This window comes from Erithacus rubecula, assembly GCF_903797595.1.
Source record: "Erithacus rubecula genome assembly, chromosome: 3".
Lineage (NCBI taxonomy): Eukaryota > Metazoa > Chordata > Aves > Passeriformes > Muscicapidae > Erithacus > Erithacus rubecula.
In genome coordinates, this window is record NC_136689.1 from 128613634 (window position 1) to 128637527 (window position 23894).

The window sequence follows — 23894 nt, forward strand, 5'->3', positions numbered from 1 at the left end:
TGATCGCTCCGTGCAGGCTGAGAGAGCCGAGCCTGCTGCGGGACGGGCTCTGCTCACAGTAAGAAAACACGGCCTCAAACTGCGCCAGGGCAGGTTTAGGACACCAGGTGGAGGGATTAAACATCGGGATGGATTGACTGCCCGTGCCCAGAGAGGTGCGGGAGTCGCCAGGCCCACAGGTGTTTAAAGCTAGACTGGACGTGGCACTCAGAACAGTCCGGTTTACATGGTGGTGTTCTACGTGCTGGATGATCCTACAGTCTAAATGTTTCCTTGACCCTGTGTTTCTGTAATCAGAGGAAAATCTACTGGCCGCAGCAAGAACAAACACGCTTTCAAACCCATCCTTTTCAAGACCATGCTTCCCTGCCTTAGGGCAGAATCGTAGAAAGCCTTCTTGACGCGGGGCCGCCCCGAGCCACGTGTGGCTGTCACACCAATTCCCCAGTCAAGCCCAGATTAACCAGAAGTGCCCTGAGGCAGCCGGTGCGCCGCGGTGCCCGTGCCGATAGCGGTGCCACGGCAGGGAGGCGCAGCAGAGCAGCGATGGCGCCGCGGCCGGTCTCGAACCTGCGGCCCCCGCACCCCCGGCAGGCACTGCGCCGGTGACGTCACAGCACCGCCTCCCGCCCACCGTGCCCGGCGCTGCGGCGGCGTCAGCTGACCGCGGGTCACGTGACCCAGCGGCGGGTGAGCGGGCGGCAGCGCCGGGGATGGAGCAGTGACGGTAACGCGGGCCCGGGCCGGCGGCGGGCGGGAGGGGCGGAGGGGAGGACGAGAGGACGAGTGTCCGGGCTGTCCCGAGCGGCTGCCGCAGCGCCTCGGCCTCCCCCGGCCTGTCCCGGCGCCGGGCCGCGCGGGGCCTGGCGTGAAGCGCAGCGCCGCTCCCGGGGCCGTGCCGGGCCGCGGGGCCGCCGCTGCGGGAGTGTTGACATCGGGGAGGCGAAGGGGCAGCGCGGCCCGGGCAGCCCGAGCCGGCGGCTGCCGGGCCGTGGGACTGACACGTAGTGCTGTGATCCGGGTCAGGGCTCGGGGGGAGCCAGGGCAGCGCCCCCCGCTCCCGGTGCCGGCCCCGGGTCACTCCGCGCAGGCGGGACTCCCCGCGGCGCCATCTCCCCGGCTTCCTCCTGTGGCCGCTTCTGCTCATGAGACGTGGGTCAAGCGGCAGAAGCGATTTCTGAAAGAGAGCTTGAAGAGGTGGCACCCTGTGCATTTAGTGCTAAGTCGCATCAGTAAATTGAGGCTTCTTATTGAGTTAAATAGAAGTCATTCTCCCCTGCCCTTTGCCTTGTGTTTTTTGAGAAGTGCAATGCCGTAGTGATTCTGTTTTGACATCACTGTATGTTTTTCTGGGTACAGCACTGAAAACACTTGTTCATAAGTTTTATTTTAGATTGTAGTATACTGCAGGAAAGATTTTTCTTTGGAAATCCTAATTTTCTAATAACGTAAGGATGAAGCAGTGTACATTATAAAATAGTCCTGGTCATGGAGGTACATGGTGTGAACAACCTCCCCATTATTATTGCTTGCTCTAGGTTTTATTTTGAACACTTGGTATTTCCTGCTTTATCCTGTAGTTCTTTAATTTGCTTGGTTTTCATTTTACAGTTGGTCTGTTTGTATTTTTTGTCTGACCAGTATTTGTATCTGTTTTTCAAACCATTCTGTAGCACTTCTCCTTTCTTCACTTCTTGTTTGCTGTTCTCCATTGCTCCCATTTCAAGCCCCTTCATGTAAAAGGCTTAAAACTCTTCTACCAATCTTCTTATTCCCTTCTGTGTATTTGATAACACCTTAATTTTACCTGAAATGGCAAATAATCTTCCTTCCCATGACTGTTAGAAATGGAGCAGAGCTTCAGGATAATCAACCACACGGACAAAAAATGGTGTGGGAGGAGAAGTCCAGTGACTTAATGGTTCCTGGAAACTACAACTGTTCCTCTTGCGCCACTTCTGGACACTTTTAGAGAGTATTGATGTGTATGGAAAACATGAGAATGCAATGTTCCCTGTGTCTTACTGAGTAGGATTCTGGATTTCTGTGTTATTGCTCTTCTGTCTTTTACTTGAGTGTTTGAGAGTTGCTGCTGCCACCACTTAGTTTGTTTATCCAACATTTATTCCACAGCTTTTTCTAGTCCTACTCCAGTCAAATCCAGACAATAACAGTTTAAAGCTTCAACACTTTGAGAGGTGAAGTTTACTGTAAACATGGCTGTTCCTTTTATAGGGCCAGAGTTCAGTGGAGTGTAGGAGAACCTCTCCTGCACGGGGTCTGGCATGCATTAAGGAAGATAATGCATCATAGTAGTCTGAATAAGAGGAAATTTTGTTTTGTTCCAAACTGTCAATAATTAGTAGATGCTAAACAAAGAAGTCTGTGGCATGGTGGTAACTGATGTTGTGTGTCTGGCCTGGTGAATATTCTGATTTCTCAGTTACCTGTAGCTGCCTTGGCATTGTCTGTGCTTGGGTTTGTGGCCCTGCTGTGCTGTGCCTGGTGGTGCAGTGCCAGTGTCACAGAGTTTGTGTTATCAATGCCTCAGGAACTGGCTGTCATCATCTCCTGCTGGAAACAAGACACCTTAAATCCAAAGGGAATGGCTGCTGTGCCAGGCTGTGCTTCATGGTAGTAATTTAATTGCTGGTAAATTTCAGCTTTAGGCTTTCTGAGTAGCTAAGCAAAAAAATCAGCAACCAGGCCTTTATCTTACCTGGAATTTCAACACCCTTGATAAGTTACTGCCTCTGGAATGAATACACAGAAGAAGGAGCTATGAGTGTTGTTTTGGGCAAAGTTTGCTACCACATAGTAGTTCTAACAAATGCAACATTTGATTTGTTCTCCCTCAAAATAAATTGAATGTTGTAGTCTGTGCTTGTGAAATGTAGGTTAGTCTCTACTCACTCAAAGCTGCTACAGAAGACATTGCAGATATCAAAATTTGGCATTTAGATTCTGTCTAAGTACATTTGATTTTGTTCTTCATTCCCATATTAAGAACAACCAGTAACTCTCAACCAGTTGTTTCTGCTTCTTAGTCACAAAGGAACATATATACTCGTAACTTCCTGAGCTTGTCTGCAAAATAAACCAACACCATTCATATTTAGTACCAACACTTTCTTGGCTAGTGGCAATATGTCTGATCTTATTGATGGGCTGAAGTGGTAACAGAGATATCAAGACTAGAAAGCATTCTCCTTTTTGTTGAAATTTTTAGCCGCCAGGAGAAGCTTCTTTACTTGAAAGAATAAACTAGATCTTACTGCATTTAAATAATTTTAGGCATTTACTTACTTTAAAGTACTGTCCTAATGTGAAAAGTGATTGGAAAAGATATGTCAGAGTTGAAATTTGTTTGGTTTTTCTCATTTTTTTCTCTGATGTTTTCAGAAAAAGTTGTTTCTTGTACAGATGCTGGAAAATGTATACAGCCGTAAGATATAATTTGAGTCCTGGTTTATATGATTTACATTCAGTTAGATTGTTTGCTTGTTATTCTGTGAAATTACAGTTGGAAGGTGCAGACTCAGCCCACTTTAACATACAGGATGGTTAGTTTAAAATTATTTTCCAGCTGTGTAAATGTAATTTGGAAGATAGGAAAAAAAAATTTGAAACCACATGATACTCCTGGTAAAATCTCTTACAGTGACTGAAAACTGCACTCTAGTAATATGGAATGAAATGTTTTTCTTCAGGCAGAGCTTTGACTGCTATATTAATGGCATATATTTTTTTCTTCTTTCCCTTGCTTCCCTTCTGCTAGCATCTTGCTTTTATCCTCAGAATCAACAAACATCAAGATAAGGGCACAAAAATGACAGAGTTTTGGCTGATTTCTGCTCCTGGGGAAAAAACCTGCCAACAGACATGGGAGAAGCTACATGCAGCCACTACAAAACATAACAATCTTTCTACTAATTCAAAGTTCAATATTCCGGACTTGAAGGTATGTAAACCCCATGTCATGTCCTAACAAGTGTGTTTGGTTTTTATCATCTTTGTTTCTCTAGATTAAAACTTGCAGATGTTTTGGAGAGAACAGCTGACTTCTCTTTATGTGTTTATGTGTGGATCTAAGAAATAATTCAGACAACAGTTCTCTTTTTTTCTGAATTTCTAAGTTACTTATTTACTCTGTAAGTTTTCGAGATTCAGCAGCCTGTGTTCTTTCAGCAAAAAAGCAGATTTTTTTCTGAGAATGGTGGTCTTGATCTCATAGTGGTAGCAGTTACTTGGATAAGAAAATTAGGAACTGGTGATCTGATTATTGAAAGTTTCCTTTAACTGTTTTGTCAAATTAAAATATTTTTTTTTCCCTTCTGAATTTCCTGTTCCTTTTCTGTCTGAGATACAGTGAAAAGGCTCAAATTAAAACACAGGAATTGATCAAACAGCTGCTCTGCATTTTCTCCATCCAGAAGTAACATTCTTCCATTGGAGCAATGGTTTGTCTCTGGCTGAGCATTCCAGTGCATTCCACACCTGCCAATGTGTTGTGGAAAATGGAAAAATAAACTGTTTGAACTGTTAATTGAGAAGCAAATAGTAACAAAATCTGATAGTAGTTATCTTTGTTTAGTACAATCATCAGGATATGGTAAAGTTATGAACCCAGTGTATTTCTTTAGAAAGGTCTTTCCTGATGCCTGAATGTTTCTTGAACAAGAATTTGGAGCTCAGTTTAATGTAGTGAAAGCTCATCAAAGGTTATGAAATTGAGGAAAAAATGCCACCAGTCTTTGTCTACAGAGTGGATGAAGTTCAGGTGACATAATGCCTTTTTCCTCTCTCTGCTAAGGAATGAGTCCAGGGCACAAAGTGCTTCAGTGTGCCTTTTAAGATCTTCCAATTGCCATAACTTGTGTTCCCATTTGGACTGTCCTGAGTTAGAATAGGGACTAGAACAAATGTCTGTCTCCTCCCAGAAGATCCTTGGACATTAGTCAGGATGGCTTTCAAACCATAGGGTGCCTGCAGCATTTAGAGGAGTTTTTTCTGAAAACTGCCAGGGCTCATAGTGATTGGAAACAATTGGTTATGCTTCTAGTGTGCTTCCTAAAAGGGGCAGAAGCTGAATATACCTTATATACAGTGGGAAGTAGTCTTGTTCCTGTGGACCTGGTGAAACTGTTTAAGCAGTGAGATCCTTTAGTTCAAACTCATTGAAGCAGTGGTTTAGTCTCCACTGAACAGCAGTCTTATTGCTTAAGCACTTGCTTGTCCTGAAGCTTATAGATAACTAGTTAAAATGAGCTTCCTTATCATGCTTGTGGCCCACAAGAAGGTGAGCATGGAAAGTTATTTGGTAGTGACGGTTCTTAAGTAATTCTCCTCCTTTCTGCTTCAAGACCAAATATAAAAGGAATGATGTGAATTTGAGTGATCAGATATATAGAAAATAGATGCTAGGCTACAAATACATTAAATATTAATAGCATCACAGACAGAAGCTCTGTAATATTTCACCAAGAAATGTGTACCCTCGGTACACAAAATTAGGGAAGAAAGTGTTTTCTGGAGGAGAAGGGAAGAAAGAGTGAAAGCTTGTAGCCAAGCTAGACTCTTGTTGGTCTGACTGCTGCAGTACTCTTGTATCATCAACATTTTCAATATCCAGGTTACCTCCAGTGGTGAGATTTCCAAGCAGTGAAGTTTCACATTTGATCTAAGTAGTGAATTAAATGCTGAAGCAACTGCCTTGTGAAAAATGCAGCAAATTCATAGTGTAGACATTGTTTTAACATGTTTTGAGTGGTTGGATTGCAGAACTGGAATTGAGCACCAAATTAGTGAGTTAGGTCTAATCCTGTGGTGCTTTGAGAGGGAGTATCTAGCAAATGAAACACAGTGTGACTTTGGTAAATCAAGATGTCTGAAGTCTTAGAGTCCAGCATTTTATGTAGTTCTTCAGAGATACTTGCTGGGAGATGGATGTTTTACTGTAAGCTGGTTTTATCTTTCTATGTTTCTATACATCTGCTAATGCATTTTGATCTTTGCTTCTAGGTTGGCACACTGGATGTTTTGGTTGGTTTGTCAGATGAGCTGGCTAAATTGGATGCGTTTGTGGAGAGGTAAAAGTTTATTTTTACTAGGATGCAAAGTATTAGAATAGTGATGTGATGGTTTGCTGATTCCTAGTAATACACAGGTTATTTTCAGCATTTTTTTGTACCACAGTAATCCTCTGCAGACAGTCAGCAAGCTAAGATTTAAGAAAGCTAAGGTGCTGATTTTCACAGTATCTGTTCTTGAAAAAAGAAAAATAATCTAAACTTCTTATGGAACAGTGGAACATTATGCATTGATGGATGATTGTTCTTCCTGAGTAGTGCTGGGTCCTGGAGAATTGTTAAGAGCTGAGCCTGACAGGTGGAGGAAGTGGTGATAAAATGAAGTAAAAGCTTATTCATTTAGCAGGAATACTGTTTACACACTTTGAGAAAGTGATAATGTAATTTCCTAATCCATAGAAATGCTTAAAGAGTGTGAATATTTAAATGCAAAAGCTATTAATTTTGAAGAAACTAATGGCCTTTTGAAAGTGATTTTGAGCTAAAGAAGCAGAATTTCACATAACCAGAGCCATCTTCTGTACCAAGGAAAGAAATCTTAAGTAGACATTTTTAAATAGAAAAGGACACTATTTGGCCTGGCATGTGTGAATAATATTGTGGATAGCTTTTCAGTTAGGAAGGCAGGTCTTGAGTGTCAGATTGCATTGTCAGGGTTGCCTTTTAGTTTGGATTTACTGTTTAATTTGGATTACTGTTGACTTCTAACTCTCAATCTATTTCTGGAAGTCTGTTGGAGTACAACAGATTTTTAAACAATTTGCAATATAGTGACATTACACTTGAACTCAACACCAATGTGAGGGAGCTAGCCTCACCTTGTTGACTACTGGAGTAGCAACAGTAGAGATTTTAAATGAAGCTGTGAAATACTTCTGAGGGCTTGATCTTCTTCAGATACTGAGCTCAGCTTGTGCTCAGAAAGTTTGGATGTAGAGCTGTCATCATCCTTGTTTGATTCAGTCACTTTTGATCCAATCTCAGGCAGTTTAGAATCAATTTTATGAATGGTATTTCTCAAATAGGTTTGGGGTTGGTTTGTTTGGTTTTTTATGTATCTTTATCTTTCATTTTTCAGTGTTGTAAAGAAGGTGGCCCAATATATGGCTGATGTTCTAGAAGACAGTAAAGATAAAGTTCAGGAGAATCTTCTGGCTAATGGAGGTAAAGTGTTAACTTTGATATTCTAAAGAATAGAATAGAAGGGAAGGCAATGATCCTGAAACTTACTGAGGTACAAGGAAGTGCAAGAGGCTGCACCTGGGTCAGGGCAACCCTCAGTGTCAATACAGGTGTGAATGAACAGATTGAGAGCACCCCTGCCAAGAAGGACTTGGTAGTGCCAGTGTGCATTTTATTTCAGTGGAGAGCTGCACTTTTCTCTGAACCTATTCTGAACCTTTTCTCTGAAGCTATTTAATAGAATTGTCACAGTTTGTATTGATGCAAGAGAGGCTAGTAACAGTGGATAAGGGATGTCTTCTATAGACAGCTGTACAAACCTATCACTTCAGATGAGCCATGTGGTCATTGCTGCCTTTTTTGCTATCATAATCTTCCCTTCTTCCACCCTTTTTTCACAAAGGGAAAAAAGTAGTTGCTCTTGTCTGTAGTTCTCCAACCATCCTTGACTTGGTAGTAAATGTTATTTATGGTCTACAGAGGTGGAGAAACCAGTGTCTGAAGGCAGAGGTCATGGATAATTTACAACTTGTTTGTTTTCAAATTTCTTAATCAGTGGGGTCAACAGATGGGAAGGTCCAGTCTGTTACAGTTCTCTTCTGTTACAGCAGTTCTACATAAAATATACAACAGTAGTCTTTTTATTGTCAATCTTAATAAAGTTCTTTAAAATTTTAGTTGACTTGGTCACCTATATAACAAGGTTCCAATGGGATATGGCCAAATACCCAATCAAGCAATCCTTGAAGAATATTTCAGAAATTATTGCAAAGGTAAGGTAACTTGTTTTATAAAACTTCTTAAAAACTTGAACTTGAGATATTTATGCACAAACCACACTCTCAAAGCAATTTGTCTGTTTTAGTCAGCTAAGAGTAGTAGTGAACTTTGTACCAGACAGTAACCACAGAAATACTTTAGGATGTGACCAGGATTTGGAGAGTGCTCCCTGAAAGGCCATCATGCTGTCTTTGCTGATTTTTGTTTCCTAGGATCACTGAGCTAACAAGTAAGTAGCCAGGAAATGATTTCACATTTCAGTTTTGCTGTACTGGCATATTGTTTGTCTGATGTTCTTAAACCTTGTGGGCTGTTAGCAGTGAACCAGGGAACTTATTTACATTCTGAAAGCCATGACATTCAGTTGTGAGGGGAGAAATAAGCCTTCATTGTTAGATGTAAAGAAAGCTCATTTGAGAATTGTCCTGCATTTTCCTCATCTTTACTTTGGCAAAGTGTTTCATACACAGAGGGTATAATTTGCATTGTACTTGCTTGTGAGCCTGTACAGGGTCCTCAGCAGTGACTGGCTGATTTAGGCAGTGAGAGAGTTCTCTGTAGGCAATCCTTGCTTTAAGATCTTCCCAGCCTCTTCAGGTTGTTTTTGTTTTGTTTTGTTTTCTTGTTTTCTTGTTTTCTGTAATCTGCAGACTGGCTCTTGGAACTGCCTGTATTACTAACTGGAAATAGATGACTTGGAAAAAAGAGGCTGTTCTGGGTACCTATAGAGCTAGTCTTTGGTGATGGATGTGTAGGGACTATAGTGGAGTTGGGATGGGGGAAGGTGCTGGCAGACTTGTGCTTTGCTATAACTGCAGCTTCCTGAAACTATTACGTTAATTTTTGTTGTGGAGATTACAAAATCTTAATATATGCTACAAAGCTGACTGACAATACAATTACTACTTTCATTTTTGATATTTTCTTTGGGACTACCACTGTATCTTGAATTTATTTCACAAATTACATTTAGTAAGTATTCCTGGAAAACATCTGCAGTGTGGCTTTTTGTTGCAGGATGACTGGCTGTCTTACAGATCTGAAGACTTGCAGATTAGAAATACCTCACAGATATAAAATAAGAATCTTAATACATGGCACTAGTACATAATATTTGCTTCTTCAGAAGAAGGTACCAAAATGAAGCACTGAACTTTTTACAGCTGTTACAGTACAGCACTTGTTTTTGCAGAAATTAAATTTGTTGAAAAAGAAACAAAGGACATGAAGAGATATGTTCTTTATTGAAAATGATCAAAGATTTATGTTTTTATGTCCTGCAGTTTGCTAAATAAATAATCTGCTTTAACAAAATTATACTCTAGAACCTGAACTTAAACTGTCTTACATTTTTATCTACTTTAGGGACCTCATTGACCTATTAGGTTGGATAGTAAATGCAGACAAACAGGTCTGCTGGAGTTCAGCCTGAGTCATTCTGTTGGGGGTTTCCATTTCTCTTCATGTTTAGCTGTGTTTGTATTCCATAGGGACAGTTTCAGGACTCCTGTGTGATAAATCTGATTTCAAATAGTTTATAAAATATTTTCAACTGTGAGCTCTAGATGTGTGTCCATAAAGTAGAGAAGAGAATAAAGATGACTGAAGATGTCTTATGCTCTTAGAGAAATGACCCCAAGGAGATCATATCACAGGAGTTGAAGGAGTTTTGTCCCAAGGCAGAAAGAGTCCTGACAATGATAAAATCTTCATGTAATCAATCATGTGCCAGAGTGACGATACAGGAAAATTGATAGAGCTACATTAATTAAAGTCTGTGAAGATTCCTGACATGTTGATGTTAAATAATGTGAAAAGCTTGTCATATCATGAATTACTACCTTTCCTCTATGGTTTTATATCATCCTCACTCACTCAGGCAGCAGATTCTGATATCTGTCAAAGTGAGTAATGGCAATTGCAATGGGGGGTTTGTCAGTTGAGAAGAAATTACAGCAGTGTTAGAAACATTTAAAATAAAATTATGTCTGCTGAAACTATCCATCAGGTTTTTTCAGGTTTTAACTTTCAGGAGTTTTGTGACCCTAGTGTCAGTAGAGAAGGCTTTGGAGACAGTATATGTACTATGTGAGAGCTGTTATTTAATCAAGTCATTCTTTCAAATTGCAATTAATCATCAAGCTTATGCAAGGAAACAACCTCAATGTTTTTAGTGCCCCACTCCCACCTTTTCAGCAACCCAGGCATGCATTGAAGTGCAGCTGCTTGGTTGTGTGGCTACAAGACACTCACATATTGCCAGTGACTACCTAAGTGGTTTAAATCTGGGATTGGTCTCTGTAGAAATAGGCTCACTATGTTAGACTGGCACTTTCTTTAGCAATACCATGAGTCTGCCTCCTTTTGCAATGACTTTTGTGAGTTATTCACCAATTCTACTTGAAAAAGGAAGTTTGTATTATTGCTTTATTTGGTAATTTTACAAAAAATTATTTTCAAGAGCTCTGTTCTGAAGCTGAGGTTTGTGGTTCTGTATTCTCTAACATTCAGTAGGAAGCAAAGCTGGTTGTTTTTTACGATAAACTTCCATCAGTGCTGCAGTAGCAGGTTTTTTCTGTAAGCAGTCATCTTTTAAAAGACTACAGACTCTACAAATGAGAGCAGTTAGAATATTGTCAATGCTGAATGGAACTGGTTTATAAAGGCAGTGTTTGGTATTGAAGGTTTATGGGTTTTGTCATTAATAACGCAGAGTTACACTGTTGTTGAAAGTCTTGATCCTTGGAAAAGGCTGAGAATTGTCAGTCTGGGGAAGAGCTGAAATGCACAAAGGTACTAGCTTAATATCTTCTGATTAATTTTCCTGTTATGCTGTCTTCTAGATGTAAAAAAGAGGTGCTGGTGTTACTTCTTGTAGTATTAGATAGCTTTCATGATGGTTTATGCCTTGTGTGACACCTGCTGAAATATTCTGCATGTTGCTTTGCTAAATGTTGTATCAGTCAAAGGATTTAAATAACATTAAGTACTCATCTGTTTAATTTTGTAATTTTCAGAGTATTTTGTCTAAAGGATTTCTGTATCTGTAAAGGTGCAGGCTGTTAGTGTGTTGCCACATGAAACTAACAATATTCAGGCTCTTGATAACTTCCTGCTACAGACAATCCAATTTATGTGTTACCACAAACAAGGTCATTATTTAATTAAGTGACTTGCTTTTAAGAGAGATTTATTTTGTGGAAACAAAATCATACCTGGATCTCCAAGCTGAAGTGTTTTGTGCAAACAGTTTTGTTTTGTCAGTGGTCTAAGTCCAAACTAAAGGGAGAGTCTCTTGACAGTGTTCAGGAACTTGCCCCTGGGGATTTTTTCATATTTGTGCCTTCATGTACTACAGTGAGGAGGGAGAGAAGGAGGCAGTAGGCAGCATTATAGTGTCAGACCAGCACTGTGCCACATTCTTTCAGTTACCCAGCTGTTACTGAGTGCACTGATTTTAAAACACTTCCTTGGATAGGGTACATGCTGATACGAGTATGGTTGGCAGTTTAAGATGTACTAAAGTGCTTAATTTGTTTTCTATTCTTCCACTTAGTGCCAAGTTGTCTAGCTGGGAATGAATCATTTTTGGTAATCGTGCTAATGAGGCCATCCTTCTCAAATCCATCCTTCAGGATTATTTGAGCAGCAGTGCCAAGCTGAACATAGGTTCTATTCTAGTTCTTTAGACACAGTTCCTTTTCTTTTCATTTTTCAGGGAGTAAACCAGATTGACAATGATCTCAAAGCAAGAGCCTCAGCATACAATAATCTGAAAGGGAATCTTCAGAATTTGGAAAGAAAGAATGCGTAAGTTGTATTTTTTTTTTTTGTTAATGTAGCTCAGGAACATTATCTAAGCATGAAAACTTAATAAAATGTGGAGTGATACAGACTCTAAGCTTAATGTATTTTTGAGGTGTTTTAGCAATCTTGAAGAGCAACTGTCTGGTTGGTATTAATATATTTGTGACTGAAAAGCAATTGAGAAATCACAAAAGCATGTGAAAATAGCATAAATTGCTGGAACTTTTCAGAGGAGCTTGCTGTTAGTGGTGTGTAACACTGCTATTTAGTTATCTTGTCTAAATAAGAAAGTCTTTCCTTCACTCCAACTGGTTTTATTCCTTGGAATTTGCCAACAGAGACAGCTGTTGTGTACAGGCAGATAATAAATTAAACAAGGTGTGTGTGTTTTCTTGTCACGTACATGTGATGATTTTCTGAAGTACAGTTGAGGTACAGTAGTTCTTCTGTGCAAATGTGGTTGATGAGTGTGCCTGAGCCCTGCCATTACAGTGGATGGCACAAGCCTGCTGGCTGATTCAGAGCCATGTGTCATGCCAATGGCAATACATGACAAGCTGTTTTAGGAGTGAGACAAGTTCTGTGCTGAGCCATGGCACTTTTTCAGCTGAAGGCCATTATATCTGTGGACATTCTTGGTCTCTAATGAATATGAGAAATATACTGCTTTAAGTTTTTATTGATGTTCTCTATGTCGATCTGTACTAGGTTAGTTATAACTCTGAGGCTCCATGTACTAGAGTCCACAGTTAATGGTTTTAATGGTTATTGAGGTTCTAAAAAACTTGTAAAAAGAAAAGTTGGCCACTGAAGTGTGTGACGTATTTGGGATATGGAAATGACGCACAGCAGTGGAGCTACTGATAAAAATTTCAGTGACTTTGGACAGTGAGATATAAAATGCATATAAGGACATTTTGTTTGCTCTGCTAATAGCAATTGTGTAGGTAAAATGTATTTTTGAGAATGCTGTATTATCAAGCACTGGAAACTATTATCCAGACAAATTCAATTCTTAAACATGTAAATGTTCTGCCTGTCTTTGTTTCTCTGCAGGGGAAGCTTGCTAACCAGAAGTCTTGCTGATATTGTAAAGAAAGAGGACTTTGTACTTGATTCAGAATATTTGGTCACATTATTAGTGATTGTGCCGAAGTAAGTTTATTCATCCTAGAGCAAAATACAATAAGAAATATTAGTCAAATAACAGATCTCACAACCCTATAATACTGTAAGAATGACATCTGAATTTACTTGGGGTTTTCCTGGATGAGCAAACAGAACTGTTAAGATGCTCAGGAGGGATAAGTGAGCGTCTGTGCCTGCATTCCTTTGTTCACAAACACTCCTCATAAGGACTGCTCAGTGCTCATGAATTTCTTGAAGAAACTGGAGATTAGATTTATGTCTTATCCAGTGTTTGCTATGGCTACTCATGTTTTTCAGATGGTGTCCTTATGAAAGTAAGTGCTGAGTAAAAACATGACTTGTTTTACATTAGAAGGCTTAATCATTAAATTATCCTGGTTAAGACTATGCAACTTTTACCACTTAGCAAATTAACTCTTTACTGCTTTGCTATGCATGTTTTTAAATTGCCTGAGCACTGATTTTGTTTTTTGTTTTATTTTTTAACTTACCTAAGTCTCTGCCATTGGAGCCCTGCTTTTGTTGTGTCAAAGGCTTGCTGGAGGAACAGGCTGTTCTTATTTGAAATGTTTGAACAATAGAAACCTCATGTTTTCTTCTGGCCAAGGAAAATGTTACAGATGCCCTCAAAACTGCTGTAAAATAAGAAAATGGCCCTTGACTGTCTTTCTATAGCTGCAAGCAAAGAGAGCTTCTAATTTATGAGAAGCCCACTGGCTCCCTTTACAACAGGAACCAATAGAGTCTGTCACATGTCAAACTCTGGTGAAGGAAAAACAGTTTTGTGGTGGTTTTAGCAGAAAGCAGGTGGTTAGAATATCTCAGCTGTTATTTTTCTTTGACTTGTTTTTGCTGTTGAAAGGATGGAACCTCTTCACAACCAACCACAGAAAAGCAGGGTTTCCAAAATTCCCAGTCCTTCAGGCAAATGCAGGACTCTAGGGAACCTGTATATAATTGTGGAAGAAGTATTCCTCTGCTCAAAAAGCAGAGTTGCATGAGGAATTTCTGATTAACCTTAGTTAATATTCTATTTGGTCCCCTGAGATCTGTACTTAATGATGATTCAATTTCATAGTTCTTGATTTAAAAAATGTCACACTTGTAAACTGACATGAGGACTGAAAATATGTTACTTCTGCTATTTCTATAGTTTATCAATAATTATAAAAAAGCATGAAGAGACCTGAGAGTTTTTAGTCTTGCTTATTTCTGACAACCTATACCTGAGATGGAAGATGTTATGATTAAATGTTTTTACCTTTAAGAAAAAAAACTTGATCCATTAATCTCAAATTAAAAGTCTAACAATAACCTGTGTATTTTCTAGGTTAAATTACAATGACTGGGTTAAGCAGTATGAAACACTAGCAGAGATGGTTGTACCACGTTCCAGCAAGTAAGTTGTTAAATGCTAAGTCTCATGTTTGCATGTGCTCTGTTTCAGGAGTGTTCTTTATCTAGAAAGACTTTGAATTTTAGAGATTGGTCAAAAACTTGCCAGTATGTCTAGCTTTATAGCTTTATCTGATCAAATAGGGAAAATGAGGAAAGATTCCAATGAACTCTAGGGTTAACAAAGTTATCAAGCCTAGCTTATGTGAGCAGAGTGAGAGAACTGAAAAATTAATCTAGTTCTGGTCAGATATGTTCAGCTTCTAGCTGGAATGTGATGGAGATAAGCAACAAATGCTGCTGCTGGCCTGTAAGCTTTAGGTCGGCATTCACAGGACTTGAAATAAGCTGTATGAATTCTTTGAGAACTTCCAAAGAGTGGAAAACTGGAAGTTTGAATAGTTTTGTTGTGTACAAAGAAAGGTATCAAGCTGGTGCTAGGTGCTGTGGTGGGCAAGATTAAACCACTTTAGCAACTTTGTAATCACATCAAAGATAAAGTCCACATGTAGCACAAAGCATTGGTTTATGGTTAATTTTAGCTGAAAGACTGAGGTTTTGGTTAGGCAAAGCTAATATTACCAGTTCTGTGCCAGTTGAAAAATCTGAACTTGCTCTGGATAGCTTTACATTTGGAAGACCTGCTAGTAGTTCTTATTTAGTTATTGGGAAACCATGGCCTAGAGCTAGCTTAAGAAAAGGCTACTTGTTGAACTGTTGGGTAATGCTTGTGTTGAAGACAGTATGACATTGAGGAGCAGTCTAAATCTGTTCAAGCTTTTTTTTCCAAAGGTAAAGCATGAAGATAAGCAATATGATTTTTAAGTATAAAACAATAAATCTTGGGGTCATCTTTACAGCCTAAGAAACATTTTCTTTTGCCAAGCTGTATATTTTTAATTTGTGTACTTTTCTATTTTATATCCATTTCATTTTTCTTTAAAACACACATTTCTAATGAGTCTGTAATCCCAACGTTTCAGTACTAAAACAGCTTCAGTTGCTTTTTTTATTAGTTTTTAATTTGAATGAATATTGTATGAAGTGGTTTTGTATGATGAAGTCTCTGAATGTGAACTGTAAGCTGCCATCATTTATGGAAGGGAGTAATTAAGAGCAGTCAGTTACATTCTGCATGTGGTGCTTAACTTAAGAACTAAATCCTGTATAATTATCTGCATTTATGTCTTGCCTTGTAAAGTACAACAGTAAAGTACAAGATATGGTACTGTGTGGCTGATCTGTGCTGATTTGAACCTGATTAATTTTGACACTTGGTTTGTTTTCCTTCTGTGTAGTGTACTCTTTGAGGACCAAGACAGCTACCTTTGTAATGTCACCTTGTTCAGGAAGGCAGTGGATGACTTCAAGCACAAAGCCAGAGAATATAAGTAAGATTTATTTTGTGTGCATTCTGTCTCTTACACTTTGAAGGATCTCTAAATAGGCATTTTTGATTTTATTCACTTCCAAATGCAGATTTCTGGTCCGTGACTTCCAGTACAATGAAGAAGAGATGAAAGCTGATAAAGAAGAAATGAATAGACTGTCAACTGACAAGAAGAAACAGTTTGTAAGTCTTAATAAACTGGTCATTATAGAAATATGAGACATCTAAGACTTGTTATTGCTACATAAAAATGTCATGAAGTTGTGATTCAGAGAAAGCATTGTAAGGATGGCATGATGTTGCCAGCCTGCCACCCAGTTAATCTGCTCCAGGATAATTGAATTTCCTGCAGCACAAGTGCTCCTCACTGCATTGAACCAAGGGCTGGTAGTACAGCTCATAATGTTTGAAGTTTGAAAATGGACAAGTGTTTGAATTACTTAATCAGATATTACTAAAAGGATCTTTAATGTAGTTAGTTCACAACAACTGAGAGGGGGAACTGAAGAGACAATGGGATGTCTCATTAAAGGTCTCTTTGCTTTGTATCAAAACACTCTTGAGCCATTATGTCTATAATGAACTCTGTCTTTAAATTGTCTTTTATTATCATGGTACAGATATTGAGTGGCTGCTCAAACATGCATAATGGGCTGAGTCTTTTTCTGATGTTTGAATAGCTTATTTTTTTTGCCCTCTTCTCTTTCACAGGGGCCTCTGGTTCGGTGGCTGAAAGTTAATTTCAGTGAAGCTTTTATTGCATGGATTCATGTGAAAGCATTACGTGTTTTTGTTGAATCTGTTTTAAGGTAATGGGCAGATTTGAATAGATTTTCTTCTCAGACTTGGTAAGAATTTGCATCTAGTTTGGGTTTACCAAACTGCAGCATGTGAATGCTGCTCTTCTGGGAAGGAGGAAGCAAAAAGTAGGGCTGTAATAATAGCTGGTGACAATAGACAATACTTGTTGCCAGTTGTGAAATATTTACAGTAGGTAATTGTGTATCTTCCCCTAGACAGTCTTTTCCCTATCCCTTTAGGAGTTGCAGATACTCTGTAGGTGGCAGGGAGACGTATTTGCTGATTTTAGGTTACTTTATGAGTTGCTTGTAACAAGAAGTAACTACATACTATATTTAAATGACAACTTGAATAGTTCGGAATAAAAGCTATTTGAGCATTCAGTAACATAGTTTGGTATTATGAAATATATACTTTTTCTTTAAGACATGCCTTTTGTAGGCTGAACTTTTCAGTGTTAAACCACTCAATATTCTAACTAGAAAATTTATTTGCTTTTTTTCTTCATACTATCTACAAGTGTTACTAGTCAAGTGCATCTGTAGTTGTTCTGCAAAGAAAGGATGTTTATTTTTTATAGTTGAAGACTACTCCTACCATGGTCATCAAAGGACAAGGTGTTTTTAACCTTTTGGATAGGTTGTCATAATGGAGAAAAACAGAAAAGAAAACAAATCGCATGGACTTGCATTTGTGCTGCTATAGCCTTATTGTGAAGACAAAACTTGAGTAAAGAAGAAAGCTGAACTTGATTGGAATGTTGGCAGCTGTTTCCACAGTCGTAGAAAGGATTAAATAGAAACGACGTTGTTCACCGAGTGTCATATGCAAAGTAAACTAATAGTGTTCAAACTTTAGCCTGGCTGTTCAGGTAACATTGCTTTGAATTGTAAAAGAAGGCTTATTTCAGCATTTCCATAGTTCTCTACTTTACTTCCTCAGGTATGGTTTGCCAGTTAACTTCCAGGCAATGCTTCTTCAGCCTAATAAGAAAACAATGAAGAAACTGAGGGAAGTTCTGTATGACTTATACAAACATCTTGACAGCAGTGCAGCAGCTATCATTGATGTAAGTACTTTTTAACTGCTGCTAGTGTGTTTAAACAAAGCAGAAAGTCTACTGGCATCATTAAAAGGCTGTAATTCTCCATATTCTTCATTTTCTCAGAGTACATTTTTAAGGAGAATTTTGTCTCCTTAAAAATATGCTGCTTCTGTTTTACACTTTTGCAAGGCAGATGGTATTTAAAGTTGTGACCAATATATTTGAAGAGCTGTCTGGTTCAAAAGTCATGTTTAATTTCTTCTTACTGCATTCTTTTCTGCTATTGATGGAAAGATACAGACTTAAAGTTAGCATAGCAGCCCTCTGCTGAAGAAGGCTGAATCATTGTCAAAATGGAATTAGCCTTTTCATCTGTAGAAGTTTCATTTTCATGTGTAAAGCTGGTTTCTTGGGAGATTTATTCTACTGATTTGTCTTGTATTGAAAAGCAGTGATTTTCATAGTTAGAGGTTAACTAAAGAGGACATGAGTTTAGCTGAATTAAAAAAGATTCTTAACATTATATTGAATGTAATGCATTTCCAGGCCTTTTGTGGAATGAGGATGTGTAACAATTTAGATGAAAGTTAAAGATGCTGAACTTACGTAACTTCCTGGATCATTCAGCACCCTGTAACATTCTTTTTAGAAGCTGACAATGTTTGATGATGTGTTTAATATAGCAATGGATGTGAATTATTAATACAGAACTACTTAGATTGTGAAAAAGTGCTTTGTATTTACTTTTGAAAAGTATTCTTAGTCATTTGTCAAAGTTCTAACTTTCCCTGTATTTAAACATGAAAATTTCAGCTTGAAGTCTTACCTGGCCTGTTTGCTTCTAAAACACATGAATATTTCATGTACTTCCTAATAGGAGTTTGAACTGCAAGAGTATAACTGGTTTCAAAACTTTATTTTCAGGCAACTATGGATATTCCAGGTTTAAACCTCAGCCAACAGGAGTACTACCCATACGTGTACTACAAGATCGATTGTAATTTGCTGGAATTCAAGTAAAAGTTCCCTAACATGACAATCTTCTCAGTGTTGGTGTAAACAAACAGAAGTGAGGTTGAAGCATAATAATACTTTTAACATTCTACTAATCATATGCTTGCTTCTTATGTTAGGTGAATTGAACACACTGTGGTCCATCTCTAGACATTTTCTTTTTAAAGAACAGTGTAGGTAACCAGCTTTTAATCGACTATGTCTGTAAATGTATATTGAGAGAAGTATTTATAAACAGAGTGATTTATTTAAGGAAAAGCTTATCCCTCTTTCATATGGTGGTCTGTGTTAATTCCATTTACTGTTGTTTATAAAAAAACTTGTTTACAGAAGACTAGTGTAAATGTTCATGGCCATTTTGTTCACTTGATTTAGTAGATACAACTGTGTTAACATTGTTGAACTGTGATGTAAAGTATGTAAAATTGGTATGAAATCGTGCTTTCTGAATGGTTTAAAATTACAATTGATGCACTGTAAACACAGGGAAAATAAACATACCTGTGCAAATGTGTCACTTTCTTGTACCATGTAAAATTGTTGATACTTGTGTCTAAACTGAAGCAATGTGTTCAGTCTTTGATAGTGCTTCGTCCTGCATGCACTGGTACAGAAATGCAGCTCACTTCAGTAAGTACTTCTATGGGAGGGCAGGAATTAATTTTGCTTTGTGCAGAAAGGCTCAAGTATGTTGTTTGGCCACCACACAAATTCATGAATGTTTTTCACTTTTATATCTTTGTGACTCTAAAGAAAATAGGTGAGACAGTTCTTGGGAAGCTGATGGCAAGCTGGGATAATAACAAGCTAGGCTGAGCTGGGATTTTGATAATTCTTTGTTCTTTTCAATCAGCTGAAGCTTGACTATTTTATGGCTTTGAATGCTGTGCTATTAGATGTTCACTTTTTTTTTTTTTTTTTTTTTTTTTGGCAACATCTGTTCTATCACACAGGGAATATGATGACTTCTTTTTAATGTAGATAGAGAGGAATTGTTTATTTCAGTAGTAGCTATTACAATTATTCTATCTGAATAGCTAAATATGCAGTAAAAGCTGCAGTACTGTTTAAAACTGATTTGAATTAAGAGTGAGATTGGAGGAGTGCTGATTTGTCAAAATTAGTATTTGAAGTACTGTAACCCACTGTATTCTTTTCTCATTTAGTCCCTAACTGAAAATATCAGTGCTGTGGCTCCAAGTAGTATAGAGTTTTGGGATCAGCTGTGGGATCTATAATCATAACCCAGCAGCTCCTTTGAGGAATTGGGTAACTTTGTAAGCCTATGTTGATAGCTCTTATTATTAAAAAGAAATCCAAACTTTTGAGTGCAAGAGTTGCATCTAGGTACTAATTTTGATGGAGCTTGATATTTGTGAAAATATTTGCTGTGTAAATTTATATTTGCTTTTCTTCCTATTTTTAGAGACAAAAAGGGAAATACTGAGAACAGGTGTCATGTTGTGGTCACATTTCTGCTTCTCCCACTTCTCATTTCCTTACAGAAGATAACAGCTGTTTCCTGTGCTGTCCAGGTTGTTAAAGTGTGCCCAAGTGGAAGAGGTTCTCTTTTATCACCCAGCTCTGCCTCTTCCACTGGCTTTTGTTACTGCTACACACAAAGGTCATTTTCTTGGTTCTGAGCCCACTATAACACAGACACTGCTTAAAGGTAAAGAGGGTTTTTTTTGTCCTGCCTCTCAAATCACAGGAGGAATCAGGCTAAACTGTTCTTCACCTTAGTTCTCTTTTGATTTTGTTTTCAAGGCTGTTCTACAAACCAGTGTGGGTAAGGGCTTAGGTTTCCAGTACGTACTGTATGAAATGCTTTGCTGCATATTTAACTCTGTTCAAGATACTGGTTCCTGCTCAGTCAGCCTCAGATCCTTCTGAAATGAATGGAAGCAAAGGGCAGGTGGATGATAGAATGACACCACCATCCAAAGTGAGTGTAGCAGTCAATATGCTGAAAAACTGAGAGATGTGGAAATGCTGGAGAAATGGCCTGACAGGCATTGAATGGAGTTCAGCAGAGAATTGCCAAGTCCAGTGTTAGGGGACAAATAACTTGTGCCCCAGTAAGGGCTGAGTGTGGACTAGCAGAAAGCAGCACTGCAGAGAAGGAGCTAGGATTGCTCTTGGGAAACTTGTGCTTGTGCCCAGCCATCTCCTGGATGGCTGTTAGCAAGAGGGTAACCATCCTTCCCCAGTTGTAAAGTCATGTGTGGGCTCTACAATGCAAGAAAATGGAGTACCACAATGGAGAAAGTCCAGTGGAAGCTACCCAAGCTTTTCAGGCAGGTGCAGCATGTGGCACTGTGACTGGGAGAATAGTGTCTCTCCATGCTGGGGAAGAGATGGGAAAAGCAAAGAGCAGATTTTACTGATATTTACATCTGCCTGAACAGAGGACACAGAGAAGATGGAGCCTTCTGATGTGCCTGAGCACTTCTCACTGGATGCTGTGGGGGTTGACCTTGGCTGGTGGCCAATAACCCACCAGTTGCTGTCTCACTTTTCCTGCTTGATGGGACAGGGGAGAAAAGGTGATAAAGCTTCTGAGTTGTGATAAAGACATAGAGATTGCTTGCCAGTTACTGTCACAGGAAAAACAGAGTGCTCTTGGGGAAGACGGGAAAGTTGGAGTTGCAGAAGTTCATTGCCAGTTCAAGAATATTTGGTTTATGAGAAGCAGACAAAAGTAAAATGCCTTATCCTGGTTTTTTTTTTTTTTTTTTTTGTTTGTTTGGGGGGTTTTTTTGTTTTTTTTTTTTTTTTTTTTTTTTTTACCCTGAGGGTCAGCATAACTCCTTTACTCCTAATCTCTGTCTTTCTGTTCAGCAGCTTAGAAGGATGGTGAATAGAGGTTGTAATCATATGTTCATAATGATTGCTCTCTGCTTTACCTTCATCCTCACAGGCTTCCTCTGCTTCAGCATTGCTCCTTCCACAGGCTGCAGTCCTTCAGAGTAAACCTAGTCTAGCACAGATCCTCTGTGAGTCATGTTTCCTTCAGGGCTTGTCCACCTGGTCTGATTTGTGTCCTCCAGAGTCTACAGTGTGGATATGTGCCCTGGCACACACCTCTAATTAGGCTGCAGGACAGTTCCTGCTCCATAGTGGTCCCCTCTGTGGGCTCCAGGGAAATAAATAACCCGCAGTGCATTTTCTTTCAGTGATGTATCTAGTCTGGCATTACCTGTGGCTGAGTAGATTCAAAATTGCTGTTTAAAAGCAGGTAAAATTGCAGAGTATTAAATATTAGTAACCAGCCTGGAATAGCTGATGTCTGGATATTATTGGGCCTTTCTAGTGGTAAAGAGATATTTTGGATACAGGAGCTGGGAGTCAGTCTCTGTTAGGTTTGATTTATAGGGAAAAGCTAGAAACCCACAAACCCACATCATTTTACAGTTTGTTTTATTTCTGTGGTTCCTCAAAGATTTCTGGCAAATGAAACAAGGTTGAAACTGTGTAGAAATGGAAATTTTTCATTTTGTTGCCAAGGAGCATGCCAAGTGATTAGGTTGGAGAGTAATTTGTAGAAGAAATAAAAAACATAGTATACTCTGGAATGTGAGGAGTATGGTGATTTTTTTTCTTATAATTAAGTAACAACAGATGATTTATGTCTTAATAGGAAAAGCAGACATAGCTTGATTGTCACAATTTCCATCTCTGTGATCAAAGTCTGAGAAGGGGAGATACTTCTGCTGTGCAACAGCTATCTAAAGTAGCAATGCACTAGTCTTAGTAAATTTAATGCTGATGGATGCCTTTGGAAGCTGACAAATAAAACTCAGTAATGCATGAGAAAGTAATACCTGCAGTGAGTTCCAGGTCACCAGGGCTGGGAAGAAGAATGAGCAGAGAACTGGGGAGAGGCAGAGGGAACGTGGTAGCCAGGAGCTTGTAGAAGGGGACCTAGCAACTCCTTACTGAACAGGAAGGTGTATGGGAAAGCATCACCATAGCTGAGGTCAGAGCAGCAGAGGATTTCAGTGAACTTTAAGTGAACACCCACCACAAACTTGTTGAAAGAAAAGAAGCATCACTCTGTTTTAAAGAAGGGCAAGAAGAGGATCTGGGGAGCTGCTTTGCCCAGGACAGGAAGGTGATTAAGGGTAACCAACCTGGATTTGTGCCTTACCAACCTGATGGACTTCTGCATTGTGATGATTGGGTCAGTGGATGAGAGCAGAGCAGTAGATGTTTGTTTACCTTGGCCCTTGATGCTGTCTCCTGTATCATCACTGGCAAAATTATGGAGTACAGATTAGGTAAATGCATGGTGAGGTGGACTGAAAAGTAGATGAATTTATGGGGCCAAAGGCTTGTAATCAGTGGCACAAAGTCCACGCAGAAGCCACTAGTTACTGCTGGTATATCCCAGGGTTCAACACTGGGGCCAGTATTTTTGAGCATTTTCATTAATGAGCTGGATGATGGGATAATGCACTTTCACCAAGTTTGCTGGTGACACAAAACTGGGAGGAGAGGCTCATATGCCAAATGGTCCCTGTTTACACTGCAGAAGTTGGAACATGGGAACTGTATGGAGTTATCAGAGGGAAATGTCAAGTCCCACATCTGGGGAAGAATACCAGATTGTCCACATACCAGTACAAACTGGTAGCCAACTAGCTGGGAAGCATTTTTGCAGAAAAAGGACGCAGAGCTCCTTTTGAAGAAGTTGAGCATGAGGCAGCAATGCACCCTTGTAGTGGAGAAGGTCAACAACACACCTTAGGAAGAGCATTGCCAATGGGTTGGGGAGGGTGATGGATTAGTCCCTTCATCTCAACACTAAGGAGACACATCACAGCTTGGCAGTAGTTGAGGTTGGCAGGCACCCCTGAAGGCCATCACCTCCCTCCTCAAGCCAGGTCAGGAAGAACAGATTGCTCAGGACTGTGTCCCGTAAGGTGCTGAAAATCTCCACAACTCCCTCTCTGCAACCTTCCTGATGTGCAAACATCCAGGCAGTAAAACTGTGCTCTATTTAGACAGGACAAGATGTGTCTCTGGGGACCACTGAGAAATCATGTTCCCTCTTTACACCCTCCCAACAGTATGAATAAACATTGATAAGGTGCTCTTGAGACTAATTGTTTTCTTGAGCAGAGGTTAGTGAGGGCCTCTGCAGTATTCAAGCACTTTTTGGGGGGGCAGTTTTTATTGTAAGAAATATAGCTCTTGGATATGGCAATGCACAGTGACCAGCAGATAGGGAATGTTGGTT

General features: G+C 39.4%; 1 protein-coding gene across 1 annotated transcript; it reads left to right on the top strand.

Annotated features, from left to right (window-relative positions):
• Positions 1-456: 456 nt before the first annotated feature.
• ATP6V1C1 (ATPase H+ transporting V1 subunit C1) lies at positions 457-19169 on the top strand. The gene is made up of 13 exons (XM_079301408.1): positions 457-727; positions 3779-3961; positions 6022-6089; positions 7168-7253; positions 7950-8044; positions 11770-11861; positions 12915-13013; positions 14338-14406; positions 15701-15793; positions 15882-15975; positions 16504-16601; positions 17536-17662; positions 18563-19169. Exons 2-13 carry the CDS (start codon positions 3830-3832, stop codon positions 18656-18658), a joined length of 1149 nt encoding a protein of 382 aa, XP_079157534.1. The 5' UTR covers positions 457-727; positions 3779-3829; the 3' UTR covers positions 18659-19169.
• Positions 19170-23894: the final 4725 nt, after the last annotated feature.